Source organism: Equus przewalskii, chromosome 21, assembly GCF_037783145.1.
Source record: "Equus przewalskii isolate Varuska chromosome 21, EquPr2, whole genome shotgun sequence".
Classification (NCBI taxonomy): domain Eukaryota; kingdom Metazoa; phylum Chordata; class Mammalia; order Perissodactyla; family Equidae; genus Equus; species Equus przewalskii.
The window spans coordinates 4,490,321-4,509,035 of record NC_091851.1 but is presented as its reverse complement, the minus strand read 5'-3'; the positions used below and the strand labels follow the sequence as shown (position 1 = coordinate 4,509,035).

Genomic DNA, 18,715 nt, shown 5'->3' with positions numbered 1-18,715 from the left:
AAAAAAGAATTTTAAATTCTCCTTACCCCACAATTTAAACACAATTTCCTGATTGGTAAGTGTACATTTCTTGGCCTTCTCTCACACTTTGTACTAAGTATATACTCAATATATGATTTGTGTAAATGAACAAATACCAAAAACATTTTCTTTTCGGTCTCCCTATTTTTTAAACAGTTCTTGAGCTCCCTCTGCTGGCTTTTTATTTCTTAAGAAAGCAATTAATGTTAAAGCTGCTCCCAGCCTACAGTGTCAGCTGTAGCCATTACTCTTTCATAACAAATTAAAACCATTTTAACAATATTATGCAAATATTAAGATACAGGATTATCTGATATTCAAAACAGAAAAACAACAATCTAAGTTATATAAAAATTACATTATAAATTCTGGAAGGTCTAAGGCACTCTCTGTTTTGAATATCATACAATTTCTGTTTGAATCACTTCAGAGGGCTAAATTCTATCTCAGATTCATCAAATCATTCACTTTCTCTCAAGCATAGCAAACCCAATAATTCAAATTTTAAAAGCACTACCTTTCTAGCTTCTTGATAGTATAAATTACACAACACCATTACTAAATCATTGCTTTCTAAAGCTCCATTCAAAACCCCAGAAAAATGATCAAATAAGGATTACTCAATTTCATTTTTTCCCCACTGAGAGAAGAATCCATATGATTAAATTAAATTAAGTGTGTAAACTCTTCAGAAAATTCTGTTTATTCCATATGTCTCACTATTTTTCAAAGCAATTTCACTCTTTAATCTAAGGTTTCCTTAATCTAAATGGAGGGAGACTCACTCTTCAATTACCAAAGTTCTGGGTTCATTTACGCCTCACACAAGGTTGCACAAGCGAAGTTAATAGTATAATTTCCTAACTTTTAAAGCATTGTGCATGGCACCAACTTGACCCTATACAAAGTGCCAGAGATGAAAATCAACTCAACATCTTAAGGTTTCCCACAGGTCCAAAGGTGAATCAGCCCAGACCCTGACAACAGCCAGGTCCTGACAATCAGCAACTGCCTGGAAGGTGGAGAATGAGAGGCAGAGAAAGCTAAGTGAGGCTTTCCGTTAGGTCCCATTAAGTCTCTTGCAGGAAGAGAGAAGATCACTGGTCCTCTAATTACTACTTTTACAATATTCCTAAAAGAAAAATAAAATCTACCATCTGCATAGCCTGTAAACACTACAGACTGATAAATGTCCCAAGGTAAAAGCAGTTAAAACTGCAAAACAGCTGTAAAGAACTGTTCTCACAAAGGAGAAAAAGAGAAATCACTGAAAGTGCCAGTTCTGCCTCCCATGTGCATGTTTATGTAGCTCTTCCCATTAATGGAATACAGGTGGTGTGACTTTCCCAAAATTCTGCTGCCACCAAATGAAGAGTCCCAAAGGGATCAGAACAACATACGATAGCAGGTGAAGGTAAGTAATTCTCTATTGTTTACATTATTAAAACAATTTTGGTTGGTTGATTAGTCATATAGATTACAAACAAAAACAAGAAATGTTAACAAATGAAAAGAAAATTACAATCATCTTTATAGTAAAGAACTTGTAACCAGAAAGTCAACATTAAAAGTGTCTGCTTATTACGTACAGGTGGATGTACACCCATCTATACCCATACTTAGCAACAGGTTAGCCAGGTATGCCAACACTCTAGGATTTAAATTGGAGCACAAATTTAATACTCTAGTGCCTCAACCAGTGAAGAATTTATCATCTAAAACTGAGGACTGATATGCTTTGCTCTTGGCCAAATCTCTTGATAGGACAGGCACAAATGACAATGGCATCCTTTTAATAGTAAAGAACAAATGGCATCAGACTAAGGAGGAGCTCGCTACTGTAGCTGTCAGAGGAAACAGATAGAACAGCAGATTGTTCTCAAAGTCATATACCACCAAGTCCCTTTATCCTTTGCACTATAAAACCAGGAATAGGGATGGCAAAGACAGGAAAACACAGACCCAGCATGGCCTGCTACATTTCACTCTAAATCAGGGTCTCTCAACCTCAGCACTATTGATATGTTGGGTTAGACAATTCTTTGTGGTGGGGGCTGTCCTGTGCATTGTAGGATATTTAGCAGCATCCCTGGCTTCCAGCCACTGGTGTCAGTGGCCCTGCTCCAGTTGTGAAAAGCAAAAATGTCTCTAGACATTGCCAAATGTTCCTTTGGGGGCAAACTCATTCCCAGTTGAGAACCACTGCTTTAAATCATATTCAACTTCTTTGGAACTGTGTACATATATATGGGAATCAAGACTCTGAGTAAACTAAAATACAATATTGAATGAGAAAAAAGTTTCCAAAATGAGATTACTAACAGGAGGAGATTTCTTGTGAGAACACATTCTGGATAAACTAGTAAAACACTTAAATGAAACAATATGGGGAAAAAAATGGATTGTGAAAAAAGAAAACTTTTCACCATGAAAAAAAAATTCCTTTTGGGTATATATCAGCCAAATAGAAAGTAAAACTATTTTAAATAATTTATTAATCATCTCTAGACAGTAGTTTTTTTTTTTTTTTTTGCAAACCAAATTATCAAGTAGTTGAGGGTCACCAGTAATTTAACCGACTGGTGATCATCTTCCCATGTACCATTCCTATTATTTTCCACCTTTGGTAGTGAGTAGAGAAAATGAATTTTCTAAGAAACACAGTCCTCAGTCTCAATAAAACTAACTTCTTCCCCCATATTCTGTAAGTTCAATAATATGATATTTTACATACTTATCTGGAAAATTAAGCTTTAATTTGGCTTTGCTAAACCACAATATGATGATGGTGCTACAGAAAGCCACAATAAACAAATACTAATCTATAATGTCATCTTTCTGAAAATAAAAAAGACATGAAAATATTTCCCTCTTTAGTAAGAAGATTCAGCTCATCTTGGAATCACTGAAAAATAAGTAGACATAGACCTAATTATTCACTGTAGAGCAAAATAAATTCTTTTATTGAGGTCTCTATGCCAAAAATCACTTTTGGTGCTATCATATCTTAATAAACCAGGAAATGTACTGTGTAAACCACATGTAGCTAAACTCAATTTTAAGTGGCTGAAGCCCAGAAACAATGTTTCTTTGTGTTGAAAATTAGCACTTTTTTGCATTTTTAACTCAAATCTCAATAATCAGTATGAATCTACATAAACTGATCATTACTTTTACACCATTATGATTTATTAACTCCAAGGCAGCCTTGCCTGCATAATTTTTCCAGTTTATTCATTTGAGGGGCACAGCAAGCATTCTAACATTGACATGCTCAAAACTTGTGTAAAACTTCATGAAAATTCCCTTCCATTCTAGACACTGCATAGAAGGCACACTGAGGCAGGCATCACTGTTTTCCCCTATTAAAAATGAAGGGCCATGACGACTGGATAAAGAAGATATGGTATATATACACAATGGAATACTACTCAGCCATAAAAAAGGACCAAATTGTTCCATTCGCATCAACATGGATGGACCTTGAGGGTATTATGTTAAGCGAAATAAGACAGACAGAGAAAGACGAACTCTATATGACCCCACTTATAGGTGGAAGTTAACATATAGACATGGAGAACCGATCGGTGGTTACCAGGGAAAAGGGGGGTTGGGGGGAGGGCACAAAGGGTGAAGTGGTGTACCCACAACATTACTAACAATAATGTACAACTGAAAGCTCACAAGGTTGTAATCTATCATAATCTTAATAAAATAAATAAATAAATAAATAAATAAATAAATAAACGAAGGGCCAAAAACTCCTCTAGCTCTCTTAACTGGGAACGCAAAGACCAGCCGTGTTACAGAAATTTTTCTTGACACTTCAATTGCTGTTAAACATCTAACTACATAAAAAACAATTATTAATATTCACTGAAAATAAATGCAAAGTGCAATGGCCAGGCACGCATGCGTGATGTGGGCACATTAACAAAGGAAGCAAGGCCCAGAGGCAAGCATGAGAAGCCCAGGGACATTGAGGGACAAATGAGACAGCATTACAGTACCTGACAGCCTGTGAGAACAAGAGGAGTAAGAGAGACCAGGGAAGAGAGCGCTCACGGTGTGAAGGAGGAGCGGGACGCTTTTAGTGGCAGGCAAAGCCTCAGAAAGGTGAACACAGTTGCTGATAGACTGGCTTCGCTTAGCTTCCAGGAAAGATAAAGTAATAATTACGTCAGAAGAACATCAGGATCTTTCACTTCTTGTTTTATTATAATTATTTTTCTGGGTTCTCCTTACATATTTAAAGAAGGTCACTTTAAACTTTAAGGGCCGTCAGTACAGAGCACTGTATTTAATCATTGTCTCTAAATACAGCCAACTTTCAGTCATTCTGATGACATGGGAGAACGGATAATTCACTGATAATCTTATTTTAGAATGCTTTATTGGTTTAGTCTTTTCTTTTTTTTCTACTGTGTATCAGATTCACATTTGAGTTGCTAGTTTGTTTGGACAGAACTTATAATTAGTTCTCTCTTCCTAAAGGACACAAACAAAATGACCACAGTGAGAGAGGGAAATCTAGCCTAAGATTAAAATTGTTCTATAAATCATAAATGATTCAAAAATTGGTTTGCTGAGAGCTGACTGTATTCAAAAGCAAATCATTTAGTAAACTAAATATCCTAAAAGCTCGAGAACACATAAAAGTCAAGTTGAACATTAAATGATTTTGTATCTAGAAAAAAAGTAAAAATCTTCATGAAATCCATCCTTCTATATTACATTTCATGCTTAATAAATCCATAATTTCTTAGCATGAACTTTATGATGTTCTTAAGTTTATTATATATCATTAGTCAAATGATCATTTGGGAAAACGGAGGGACACAGGAAGAGAATATGCCTCATATATATGAAACCACCATCAGTAAAATCAGTTTTGTCTTTAAAACAAAAATATACTGTTTTATTATTACCTGCTGTTTTATTATTTTTACCTGGTTTTATTGAACATTAATGAAATAGAACTACAAATGGTAGTGACACATTTATAAAAAGTGAAATAAAGTTTTTACTTTCCTGTCTTTTCCCCCAAACTTTAGCTATCAGAATTTCCAGCTCTAAAGGACTATCTGCAAGGTGTTACAATATAATTCACAGATCTAATAATATTTAAGTGAAAACAACTTCCCTGTAAATGTCAAAATGACTTATTTCAAACTTCCTAGAAGATTTGTTCATCTCTCAATGTCAGAGATATTTCACTTGAGTGTTGTTTTAAAAAATTTTCTTCTTACAAATCAAACAACTGTGCATTTTTCCAAAATTGATCACTGGGTATTTTAGGAATAATAAAATATAATTATTTTGTGTGGAAATTGATTTGCTTTAACCACTCATTTTAGACATCTAAAATTGGAGCATCATTCACATTCAGGAACAAACTTTTACTTTATAATTCTGTAAGACTCTCCTTGCCAGTCCGTTTAAATTGCAAACTACTGCATCCTCTGTTAAATGAACAGTCATTTCCCGACTCTGCAATTCCTTAGTTTACATTTCCCTCTTGCCACCATCACTGACATTTTCTCAACTTAAACGTAGACCGTGGGGCATATCATAGTATAATAATCTTAAATTATTCTCTTCCTGGGTTAGGAAAAAAAAGTCACTTTCAAATGGGTCTTCCGTCATAAATATTTTAATGTTAAAAGTAGCAAAAACTAACTTCTTCATGAGCTGCTCTTCTCTCATTAAAAGGTGGCCTCTACACAAATCAAAATCTACCATGAAAATGTTCTGGGCCTTTTTAAAAGATGAAAAGGTGAATTATTATACAACGTAAAAATAACAGAACTGAGTAAAATCACCAATATTTAGTCTATATAGATTAATTTATAAAACAGCATGATATAATAAAATCTTCAAAGACTACTGTTTTCACAGGCAACAAAGATTCATAATATTTTATAATTTTAAAGAATCTAAAATAAAATAAAAAATACATACATACGTAACCATATAGATGTATGTGTAAAATCCATGAAGGTAATACATCTGTCCAACTCAACAGTTCTCATCTTCATTATCTTTTAAAGGCTTTGGTTCCAAGTGTTTTTATTTTAATTAATCCTACAAAGGCTAGGTTTATGGTTTTTAAGTGACATACCCTACAAATGCCTTTACATGATTTTATAAAAGTTCTTATTTTTGCAATACCATAGCTTTTCAGACAACTTAGAACACTGATAAACAGAACCTCACTGACACAAATGTCTTGAGGATTTTCTAAAACATATCAGTGCCTCTACCATACCATTGGTCTAAAATACTTGTTGAAAAACTAAGATGTGGTCTCTTCTATGGCTGTGTTTTGGCCAAGTAGTGGCGTATGGAACATGCAATATACAATAATTTGCTGCTCATTAAAATGTGAGAATAAAGTTTTAAGGAGTGTTTTGAACCATCACTTTTATTATCATTGTAATTCAAGGGTTATGAGGGGCAGGAGAAGTCTGGGCAGCTCAGGCATGATGCCATCTTTGTCACAAACTTCTGTTCTGATCCCTTTCAAGTATCCAGTGATGGAAAAAAGGAGTTCTTAGGAGTTGGGATGAGAAAGGAAATCAGTGAATAAGCCTCCCCTAAAACTGTCTGTTATTGGGAATTGGATCTCTCCTCAAGGGAGAGGACAAAGGAAAGCAGAAGTAGAATAGGAGGCGTGTGTAAATAAGGTGATAATTACCAATAAAAGCTACAGCTACAGGCAAAAAAGCCTGAGACAGTTTGGACTACGGTACAATACACTTTCATAAAAACTCCAAGAAGATTCTAAGACATCTGTATTAAGCCTTTACTAAGCACTGTAGAATATGTTGAGTATAAATAACTCTTTGATTTAGGACCAGAGGATATGGTGACTCTCTGCAGTCAACAAGCTGAGTATCAATGACAATTGCATGGTACTACTGATGTGAATAACGACAGGAAACTGAGACACATTTGTTTTAAACTTGAGTTACAGCCTCAAAGTCACGGTGCGGGGGTGGGGAAGGGCCTTTATTTGTTCTTATTAAATATTGGATATAGGCCTACTTTTGACAGATTTCTTTTTGTCTTAAGGGTAAAGTACAGCAAAGCAGTTTGATTAACTGGGGGTTCTTGGTCGAGTCCCTGTTAATTCTAACAGACTGTAACGTCATCTACAGGCATGTAAAGCTCAATTTTCCAAAGAAGCAAAAAAGTTAAATGTCTCTGTCCAGTCCTGAAAACTAAGTACATTATTCTCCTTTTCTTTGCTGGAACAAGTTGCTTCTCTCTCTTAAGATTAATATTGTTTAACAACAATAATAACACAACTACTTGTGTGATTACTATGAATCTATTTTCTTCAAGGTTCAAGCAAAAAATCTATTTTGTCTCTTTTGCACAAATATTTCACTCAATATTAACATCTCAAGTTCTTTTTCACAATGAAGAATTTAGAAATAAGCATCAAAAAAACAATTTGAAAAGTAACCAGGATAGAAAGTTAAAAAGATATAAAGATATCTCATTTAATAAAAAGTCTAGTATTTAAGTTCTGAGTGGAATTTTAAAACTTTTAAAATATTTTATTCCTACAAATCCATTTAGATAGCAACTAGACCTTTGAGAAATATTTAAATAAATGTTTACCAGTTGCTTTTTGGCGAACAATATTTCTTGCTTTCTCGACTCCTGGCGCCCCTGATGTGGTGGCACTCCTAAACCGCATTGGCTCCGTCACATCTGGGTGGCTCCGCCAGCTGAGAGAAAAGGATCTCCCCACAGTGGTTCCTTTCTGAGAATCCAGAACACAGCCTGATAAAAAATAAGGCAAGAAAAATAATCTAAAGGCTGAATTATTATTCATTTCATAGCCTATGTTGCTCAGCAAATTTCACACATACAATTATATATAACCAGCAGGTTCTCTTGTTGCAAATTAGGTACCGCTTCCTTATACTGCAATTTAGGAAGTTATTCATATATTGCTAATCTAAAAATTCCTGTTGCCAAAGTATTTTTCAAGCATCTTCAATAGTCTCATGAAAATTATCATCTCTTCATAGTACTCCAATATACAAAAAAAAACATATTAATAAACCTTTCTCAACAGAAAAACAATGTCAAATGAAGTCACACCACTGCTCCCAGGACACTCCAAAAACTACTTTTATAGACCAGAAAATTAGAGAGCCTGATTTTGAATAGTGTTCCATCCTGTAGACGTCAACCTTTTCATAAATCCCCAAAAGGAGTTTATGCTTATAAACTCTAACTAGAGTCAGTCGATTGAGCAAGGACAATGAAAATCTTCAAACAATAAAAAATTTTATTTTAGTGAAGCTCCAAAACAATAAAATATTGCAGCTCTGCAATTCAAATTCTCCTCTTTCCTGTCATATTGCTCTGGTCACTTAGTTCAAATGAGTGGTCAAGGATCCAAAAGAAATATAGGAGAAAAGAGAATGAGTCATGTAGAGACCTCTGCACAGGTGTGATGCGGCTGGTGGCTGCCACCTGTGGCTTGTTTTTACACCCAGGCTCCTCAAGAGTATATTTTGTTTCCACGTGTCCAGTGCTTAGAAGGCAAGTATTTCTACAATGGCTATTTAAATCCATTTTTATAATACAGCAATATAATAAATCAATCAAAAATATTTACCATAGCCATTAATTAAATAATTAAATTTGTCCTGTATCATTCTGAAAATAGTGTTTTTAAAGTTGTTTACCTCCTAAGACGAGCCTATCTCTTCCCATGAATCTGTGTTCACACAGTGAGAGGGAAGAGAACATTGCGGGGGCTGAGGGGCAGGGTAGATTACAAGAATTTCAGGAGGCAAGATATGCATTTAATTTGAGAAGGTCCTTAACTCTGGGGATGGTTGTCTTAGCAACTACCCTCCATCCTGAAGGGTGCCCCTAGTCAGGTAGACTCTCCTTCGGGCTGAGAACCACAGTCTTAGAGCCAAGTTCCTGGCTGGAACCATCTTGATTCTCTTAGGCTCTGGGTTTACACAGAGGCCCTCAGAGCTGCTGTAGAGGACACAACAGAGAGGCCAAGGGCCCAGGTTCTTGGCTCCCTGTCCCTACTTCAATCCCAAATCTCCAGACTAATATATTTTTTTAGGAAGGGGCTCTGTACAGCTTCAACTGGGGAGAAAAAAGGATCTGCTGCTAAAATATGTTAGAAAGTCACTGCATTAAACAGTCTAAATCTAAACTGGGATTAAAATGTTCCACTGGAATGCCATGGACTTAAACTACTTTGTTTTAGCTTCTTCCTAACTTGTTTTTATCAACTGGTTCTTTGGCAAGGCACTCACAGACTGCAATGAGGGTATTTTAAGAATCAGTCATGTTAATTACATTTCTCTATGGTTAATTAATCACTGTAATTGGTTCACACCTCCCCATATCAACATCCTCTGTTGTCCTCTCCCACACTGAATCTGGGCTTCAGAGCATGACTTACTTTGGAAGCAAAACTGAGCAAGTAGAGTTTTGAAATGCACTTGAAAATTTGGGCTTGCCCTCTTGCTGCTCCTGGAACCCTAAACCATCATGTGAACAGTCTGAGCTAGCCTGCTGGGTGATGAAAGATATAAGGCCCAGTCACCCCCACTGTCCCAGCTGACAGCTAGCCAACCCCTAGAAGGAGAGCTGCCTAGCTGACTATCTCACAGCCTCGTTGACTGCAAAAACAGGAGTGAATCCAGCAGAAGAACTGCCCAACTAAGCCCAACCCAAACTGTCAACTCAAAAAATCATGACCTACATACAGGGTTATTTTAAGCCATTATGTTTTGAAGTAATCTGTCACATGGTAACAGCTAACTGACAATCTATAATAAGGCTATTATTGAGGCTGTAGTCTGCCCTAGCAAGCAATGTACTCTTTTTGAGTCTTTGGAGGAGATTCCCCCTACGTCTTAGGACCAGGAAAAGCTATGTATCACCTAAGCAAGTGGATTGGTTTTACCTTTTGTACTCGATGATTCTCTGAAGTAATCCTGTGAAGATCAGAGTCAAATCCAAGGCTGTCCTCTTCCCACCTCTCCAGCAACCACATGAGGCTCTTCGGCACGCATTTTGGCATTTTAATCATGCCTGTTGTTCCAGCCCCTTTCATTTTGCCCCAATGTCCTTATGTATTTCATCTACTGTATTATATGTTTTTCTATGAGTTGTCTCAAAACCTTTACACAGTAAGTTTGAGTACAACGGAATTAATCCAAGAACTGCGTCATAGCCTTAAAAACAGTAATGAAGACAGAGGCTGCCAAACTGTCATCCCCAACAGACACCACTGATGTTCCTCACCTTGATCTGACTCCAGGTCTCAAAACAACTTTTACCCAGAAACACAACAAAACTAAAACAACTTCCATCTGAAGCATTCAGAATTTTTCCACCTTTCCTAGGGAAGCAGAGAATACATCTTTAATGGTGTGGCGTCTTGAGTTGGACTTGCCCTTCTGGCTTCACCACTTCTTCGTTATGTGACCTTGAATGAGTCAATCACTGTGGACTCTCTGTACTTCAGTTTCTTTGTCTGTGATGTGGGAATAGTAGTGTCTACTTCAGAGGTTACCAGGAGGGTGAAGAGTGACAACATATACACGGCAGTAGCCACTATTATTACTGTTATTACTACTACTACTACCACTGCTACTGCTCCCCTTCATCCTCCTCCTCCTTCCACAGCCTCTCTATAAATTCATCATCCTCATTAAGGGGACAGAGTGCTATGAGACACAATCTAATGCCACCATTAAAAAGACACTGTCTATGGCTAGTTCAGTTTATTGTGAAAATTCATGTAATAATTGCTGACGTGTAAATACACACTCCTCCACAGTCTCAGACATCTAGTGTTTCCCTGTAAGAATGGAAATACCTTTGCCTCGTTGCTTCTTTTCCTTTTGTTCACTTAATTTGTCCAGAGGTAGGTTTGTCATCTCAACTCCATAAACGGTTCTCGCAAGCACTGCTGTCAAGGAGTCCATGATGTTGGCCCACTCGTTTATGAGTTCCTCCCATTCCGTGAGGGAGGACAGCACACCAAGAAAGTCATCCCAGAGCTCTCGAGAAATGTACACACAGAGGTTTGCCCGGATCCAAGCCACAAGGAGCGTCTAAAACCAACCAACCAAGAAGAGAATTCAATCATCTTCAATTGGAAGAAGTATAATCTTCAACAAGATACTTTAAATTACTAATAATAAAATGAATTTTAAAACAAAAAGTGCTTTTGGATTTTTTTTTAATTTCTCAAAATTCATTTGATCAACTGTAATCAGGATTTGAGCTACTGTGAAATTAGTTATCTTTATGAACAAGCTACCGATTCAAAATTATTCTAGTGTCTATGGCTGGTCCTGGCCATAAGTGGGGAGAAGATGATGCTCTCTGTACAACTATTGTCTCCTGAGACAGCTCTTTCCCTCACTCTCCACATTGGCTACTTCAAACCTTCTCTCCTACATGTAAACCTCCAACCCCACCAACTCCTCTCTGACATTTAGCAGATGAAGTCGCTGCAGACTTCAGAGAAAATAGAACCCATTAAACAAGAATGTCCTGAACCTCTGCCCACAAGACTCATTTTTTCGCCCAGCTTCTTCTCCATGTGGAGGGTGTAAGCAAAGACAGTCTCCTGCTCTTCTATCCTTGTCCCCACCTCTGCTTTGGCCCTCTCCTTCACAGTCTCTGTGTTTCTATTAACCACACTTCTCCTTTATCTCCAATCTATCCTACTCGCCCAGTTCCTCGCCATCCGCATTTAAACATGCTCCAGTTCTTCCTCATCTTAAAAAAAAAGGTTCCCTTGAACCCAGATTCCCCCCTCTAGCAGAGTCCTTCTGCTTCGCATTTCAAAGCCAAATTTCTTGAAAGACTTTTCTGCACTCCCTCCATCTGCACTTCCTCACCTCCCAGTCAACTGACTGCTCTGGCTTTCTCCCTTCCTACCCACCCCACCTTCTGCCTGAATTTTGGTCTCCATTCTAATGACTCCAGTTACCATCTGTATAGCGCTGACTTCTGAATCTCCATGTTCAGCCCACGCCTCTTTGCTGGTTTCCTGACCTACCTATCTGCTTACTCAATAGCTCTACTTGGATGTTCTGCAAGCAGCTGTAATACAGCATAATAGTAAAAAGAATCTGATTTCTTCCATTGAGATGCATCCAATTCCTCGACCTGGTGTCTTGCTCCTGGTTTTTGCAAATACTCTTCCTTCCCTCTCTTCCCTCCTTTTTGCCTCTTTAATTCCCACTCATTCTTCAGGTCATAACTTGGACATTACTTCCTCCAAGGTGTCCCTGACTGCCACCTCAATCCCAGCCTCCAGTAAGTAGCCTTCAGTTCCCACAGCTCTCTGCATGTTCCCCTCAGAGCACTTATCACTCCTTTCCTTAGGAGTCTGTTCACTTCTCTGTGTCCCTCCTCTAGCCTTATGGTCCACAGCACTACAACTGGTCACATGTGTGGTCCATTACGCATATATTCCAGATATTTCCTTACCTTGAAATTGCCCAGTTCCTTACCTCTCCCAAAATATTCCAAATACTTCAAAATTCAAATCAAAATGTGTCTCCCTTGAAAGAAATGCCAAGTCCATCTCAGATGAGCCTCAGATCCCTTCCCAATCTCAGTAGAGGGAATCTTTATATCCAAAGTCTGTGTAACTTTTCTGATCTGTTGTCAGAGCTAAATGTACTTCTTAAAGTGCCAACTTGCAAATATTTCTGGTCAACCCAGATGCAAACTGGGTCCCACTGTCTTCGGGGGTTGTACTGTGCACGGGTTACGGATGAATTTGCTTTTTAATTAAGAGAGAAATTGTTCTTTAACATAGACACAGGAAAACTATGAGAAACAGAAAGCAGTCTATAATTAGGCAGGCCTGTTCTAACCACTTGAAAAATCATATTTAAAGTGACCCTTTTGTAATGTACCTGTCCTCTATGTTTCAAAATCATGTTTACTACACTTTTTTTTTTTATTAAGGTTATGATAGATTACAACCTTGTGAGATTTCAGTTGTACATTTTTGTTAGTCATGTTGTGGGTACACCACTTCACCCTTTGTGCCCTCCCCCCAACCCCCCTTTTCCCTGGTAACCACCAATCAGTTCTCCTTGTCTATATGTTAACTTCCACCTATAGGTGGAGTCATATAGAGTTCGTCTTTCTCTGTCTGGCTTATTTCGCTTAACATAATACCCTCAAGGTCCATCTATGTGGATGCGAATGGAACAATTTGGTCCTTTTTATGGCTGAGTAGTATTCCATTGTGTACATATACCATATCTTCTTTATCCAATCATCAGTTTCTGGGCATTTAGGTTGGTTCCATGTCTTGGCTATTGTAAATAATGCTGCAATGAACAGAGGGGTGCATGGGACTCTTGGGATTGCTGATTTCAGGTTCTTAGGATAGATACCCAGTAGTGGGATGGCTGGGTCATAGGGTATTTCTATTTTTAACTTTTTGAGAAATCTCCATACTGTTTTCCATAGTGGCTGCACTAGTTTGCATTCCCACCAACAGTGTATGAGGGTTCCTTTTTCTCCACAACCTCTCCAACATTTGTTACTACTTGTTTCAGTTATTATTGTCATTGTAAAGGTGATATCTTAGTGTAGTTTTGATTTGCATTTTGATGATTAGTGATGATGAGCATCTTTTCATGTGTCTATTGGCCATACTTATATATTCTTTGGAGAAATGTCTGTTTATGTCCTCTGCCCATTTTTTGATCGGGTTGTTTGTTTTTTTGTTGTTAAGCTGTGTGAGTTCTTTGTATATTATGGAGATTAACCCTTTGTCGGATAAGTAGCTTGTAAATATTTTTTCCCAATTAGTGGGCTGTTTTTTTGTTTCAATCCTGTTTTCCCTTGCCTTGAAGAAGCTCTTTATTCTGATAAAGTCCCATTTGTTTATTCTTTCTGTTGTTTCCCTCAGCTGAGGAGTTATAGTGTCCGAAAAGATTCTTCAAAATCATGTTTACTACACTTTTTAAAGGGATAAAAATGTTAAAGTTGAGCTAAAATACTTGAGTACATTGAAAACAAGGTTTTAAACACTCAGACTTAAAATCTGATTCTAAGGTGAATGAATTTTTTAAAAAATTAAAGACAATACAAAATAAAACATTAAAATAATTTTATCATTTATTAATATTTTACTATATACTTTTATTATGACTAAAATGCCAGCTTCTGTGTATTCCTTTTTACACTCCTATTTTCAAAATGAGTTTGAGGCCATTACCATAAAGTACATACATACAATAAAATTAATAAATAGTAGATAAAAATATTATCTTAGCAGAGTAAGAGGAGAAAGTAGAGACTGGCAACGTTACCGGGACTCAGCCTCACATCTGGTTATAGAACTGGCTACAGGTTTAAAGGCACATGCTTTGGTGGGGGAAGATACCTGTATTGGGAATCTTGCATTGGCTTCACTTTATTGACTAATCATAAAACAAGGACAGAACGATGACTTCCTTCAGCTTATAAAATTCATCTTAGCTAACCTTAAAAACATGTACACTGACCTGTGGAATGATCATCATTATTCACAACTAACAATACTTCCATACAGAGCAAAACCATGAAATACAGTCAGCGGGTGACGGGCAGCACCTTTGGACATCCCTTTAATAAGTTACCCTTTTCTAAGAGGAACAGGGAAAGAGAGAGCACCAAGACTCGGTTCTGTCACTAACTTGGTTTGTGACCTTGGCAATTTACTTGACTTTTCTGGAGTCATATTTCTCGTTAAAAATAAAAAGCTGAGCAAAAGTATCCCCAAGGTTCCTTCAGCACTGAAATTCCTGTTTTATCAAATACATCTTGGCACACAAGCTGTATTAAAAGAACAGCTTCACTTGTAAATTGCTCCTTTTCTTATATACCTTTCCTAACCAGCCACCTTCTGCCTTTCTCTACTCGACATGTTAGGGGACTACACAACTTCAAAGTAACGGCTCAGACTGTAAATAGAAGGACCATAGTCCAAGTTTTCTGATGTACCTTCAGAGCTTCAAGCACAAGGTCATATTTAGCACTGACAACAGATTAACACATCATTTAAGGCAATCATCATTATTTGGTAATACTTAAAACTAATTAAAACTCAACTGTCATTTGGAGAAAATTTGCCAAACCAAGTTATCTACTGACAGAGAAAAAACTAAACACTAAAGGAAAAATTAGAAAAAAATAAAAGGCTAATGGCAACTTAAAATTTCCTGTCCCCTTTAATAGTCTCCTTATTCAAATTTTTAAAAATCAAGTATCAAGAGGCAATTGTAGATGGTCCACATGACCAGATGAATAACGATGAGACGGCGCATTTTAATTTTAGTATAGGACTAGGATGATGCCCACTTGATTGTCTGGCAGATCTGTCTAGACTTTTCATATTTTTCTCCCTCCTCGGATCTCACAAAAGGACTGGGAAGGTCAACAGATGATCATAAATCCCAAAAGACTCCTCTCTGATTCTTACGGCAACCCTGCAAGGTAGGAAGGAACCCTTTCCTGATTGTGACAGATTAGAGCAGAGACTCAGAAAAGTGACATGATTTGCTCAAGGCCACACAGTCAGGAAATGTCAGATCTGGGATCAGAACCAAGAAACTGCCTACCTCCAAAAAAAGATCATTCTTTCTCCACTATTTTGTGGTTAGTTCTTAATGTAAGCATTCTTCTTGCTCCATCTAACTACTGCCAAAATAATAATAATAACAATGACATCAAAATCACTGATCATGGATTCAAAACTGATCTTCAAGGGAGATCTGACAAAATTTCTCCATTAATGAGGGGGATGTCCCCCCCAAAACCCAAAACCAAACGAACAAACAAAAAACACAACTCCACAATAGATTCTTGCTTAATTCAGTAACAAATTCTCGCTCTAATTCCCACACACACAACAGATGCAGGGCCAGGCAACTGGTGCGGAATGAGGCCCAGGAATGATCCTGAGCCTGGCTTCAGTCCATGTCACTTGGCAGTCCCAGTCCCATCAGAACTGGGAGATCAGGAAGGTGCCAAAAGTGAGATGCTCCATGAGAGTCAGAGCAAAGTGAGGAGAGTGTCTGTGTGTCCACATGAGGAGCAAAGCAAGTGGTCAGTACCATCCTCGAGGCAAGAGCACAGCAAAGTTGGACCAACATGAAAGGATGTGGTGGACCACTTCATGTACCCAATAACTAGGCAAGGCAATCAAAGTAAAAGTGATTATATCATTTAGGAGGTAAGTGAGTGCATGCCAATTATTTCTTCAGCCTCTCATACATTTTTCATCAAGTCAAGATCATTCAATCATATTAAATTATTAAAAATTGATATGAATCGGGTTCTCTTATATTACAATGGGCATATTTAGCTTTAAAGAACTAATTTCCTTTTTTGTCATCTTCACCTACACATCCTACCTGTATTCTAGATATGCTGTTAATATATATCCTCCAAAACCACCTTTGAGTCAACCGAGGAAGGAAGTTAACTTCTTCTCCCTGCAAGCATCACTTCCAGCTCAGGATCTACCACGCTTTCTCCTAATCAAATTATTCAAAATCAGGTCTATCCATGGTATTGATGCCTTTGTTTGTGAGGATGTCACATTTTTCCAGAGCCCTTCACACTGTTGTTTTTCAGAAATGCTTTATAAATTCTACACATCCCATAAGTATTAGTGCTTTCTAGAATAATGTTGCAATAGGCTACTGCCCTCAAGACCCTTTAAAACTTTTACTTCCCAGGCAGTTAGTTCATCATCTGCCTTCTCTTCTCTCTCCCTTAGGGCAATGTCAGACTACTTGTGTTCTTGACCTTTCTCATCATGTGAGATGCAAGAAACACAGCCATCTCCTTGGCTCTCTGCTCCTACCTAAGGCCAGCCCAGTCCCCACCTCACCCAGGACTTCACTTCTGCAGTTCTCCTATCTCTCCCCTACACTATCCTATTCTCTCTCACACTGGACCATCTCCACTGGCAAGCAAACATACTATAATACCACCCACCTTAAACTCTGCCCTCCATGCATACTGCTGACTCCAGGTAGCTCCCTTTTCCCTTCTACATCAATACCCTTGCAAAGCCTTGAGTATACTTGCTACCTCCACTGCCCAGCTCTCATTTTCTCCTCCATCCACTCCAAGTCAGCCTCATTCCCCTAGAACATTAACTATCTACATCTAGTCAAAGCCAATGGTCAACTGGCAGTTCTCCTCTTACCCAACACTCTTCTCCAGACATCCAGGACACATGCCCCTGTAGTTTCCCTCCTAGCTCCCTGGCCACTCTTTCTCAGCATCTCTGGCTGCCTCCTCTCCTCTACCAATTATAGAGATGGTCTTCTTGTCTCTATGGCACTATTCTTTCCCTAGGTGATCGCACCTAGTCTTTAAACACAATTGACCAACACAGCAATGGCTCTTGCATTTTTATTTCTAGCCTGAACCACTCCCTGACCTTATTCCCATTCCCAGGCTTCCATTCATCCTTTACCTCTTCAAATCTACCTGGTCCTCCACTAAGGCCATCAGCTGTTCTCATCTTCCAAATTTCTACCAACCTCAAGCACATCAAAAGAGGAAGTAGATGGCAGAGAGGTGAGAAAGCCTAAAAGAAGCCCAGTGCTAATAGTAAGGAATAGATTAGAACCTTCAGGACAAAGCAAAGAAGAAAAATTTCTAGAAATTTAAAGTTAGTTAAATTTTACTCAAAATTCTCAATGATTCAAACTAATTTGCTGTGAAATCTAATTCATTTCTTGCATTTGCAGTGTTTTAATAAAAAAGACTTACCCTAAACAGTATCCCTGCCAAGCTCTGGGCAAACAAGTCCTTTATTTGTTTATCCTTTGGCTTCTGCATGACAGCTTCTGTTATCCTGAGTAGTATTTGCAACATCTGTTCCCTGGGTCACACAAAATAAAAGCTCATATTATTAATCACATCTCCAAAGCACCTTAATTTATGTGTACAAGAAATTCTCTTAAGAATTCAGTAACATTGATAATCGTGTATTACTCAAAAGTATTAAAAATCCAAACGCCAATTACATAATGAATACTATAATTTATCAAAACAAGCTACCTTATGTTACAACAGTTCTAAGCTACCTTATGTTACAACAGTTCTAAAAATATGTCAACTATTGATGCCCATATCAATAGGCAGGATAAAACAGGTATCATCCTGGCCTGATTTTCTCCCCTTGCACAAAGGGAGGCAAGATTGTTTCTCCAACGGTGCCAGTCCCGTAAAGACACTTAGTGAGTAGCTGTGCCTGTTTGAACTTACGCAGCAACCTTTAATTTTCACATCCATTATTTTATTAACCTGTAAGGTCTCCCTATCTATCTTTGTGATAGAAAATAAAGTTGACTATCAAAAAATGCAAACCTGATCAAAGCAATAACTGACAAAGACACAGGGTTAATTTAATTTCTGAACCTATGGAAGCTTGGAAAGTCATGAAATTCCCAGAGTCTTCTGGAAGAAAATGAAGGTAAAAAATTATCTCTAGTTTGGAAAAATCTTTCCTAACAATTTTGACTCTAACTTGTTCCTTCCTATTTTGTGAAACGCTGACTTTTGTGACTCCTCCTCAAAGGAGAACTGCCCGAAGAGTGTAACAACTCCTATCAGAGCACATGAAACGATGCGCACGTGCTGTTCTGGT

The 18,715-nt window shown here is 37.8% G+C and overlaps 1 protein-coding gene across 14 annotated transcripts in view; it reads right to left on the bottom strand.

Annotated features, from left to right (window-relative positions):
* Positions 1–18,715, bottom strand: part of RALGAPA2 (Ral GTPase activating protein catalytic subunit alpha 2) — a 323,319-nt gene that overhangs the window by 200,123 nt on the left and 104,481 nt on the right. For 7 of the 14 annotated variants that reach the window (XM_070588729.1, XM_070588728.1, XM_070588735.1 and 4 more), the window contains 4 exons: positions 17,836–17,947; positions 10,901–11,138; positions 7,651–7,815; positions 4,032–4,172 (listed from right to left, as the gene is read on the bottom strand). In XM_070588729.1, the coding sequence (XP_070444830.1) occupies positions 4,032–4,172; positions 7,651–7,815; positions 10,901–11,138; positions 17,836–17,947 (656 nt within the window). The remainder of the gene's footprint in view (positions 1–4,031; positions 4,173–7,650; positions 7,816–10,900; positions 11,139–17,835; positions 17,948–18,715) is intronic. The other 7 variants (XM_070588734.1, XM_070588733.1, XM_070588732.1 and 4 more) reach the window with 1 other exon arrangement.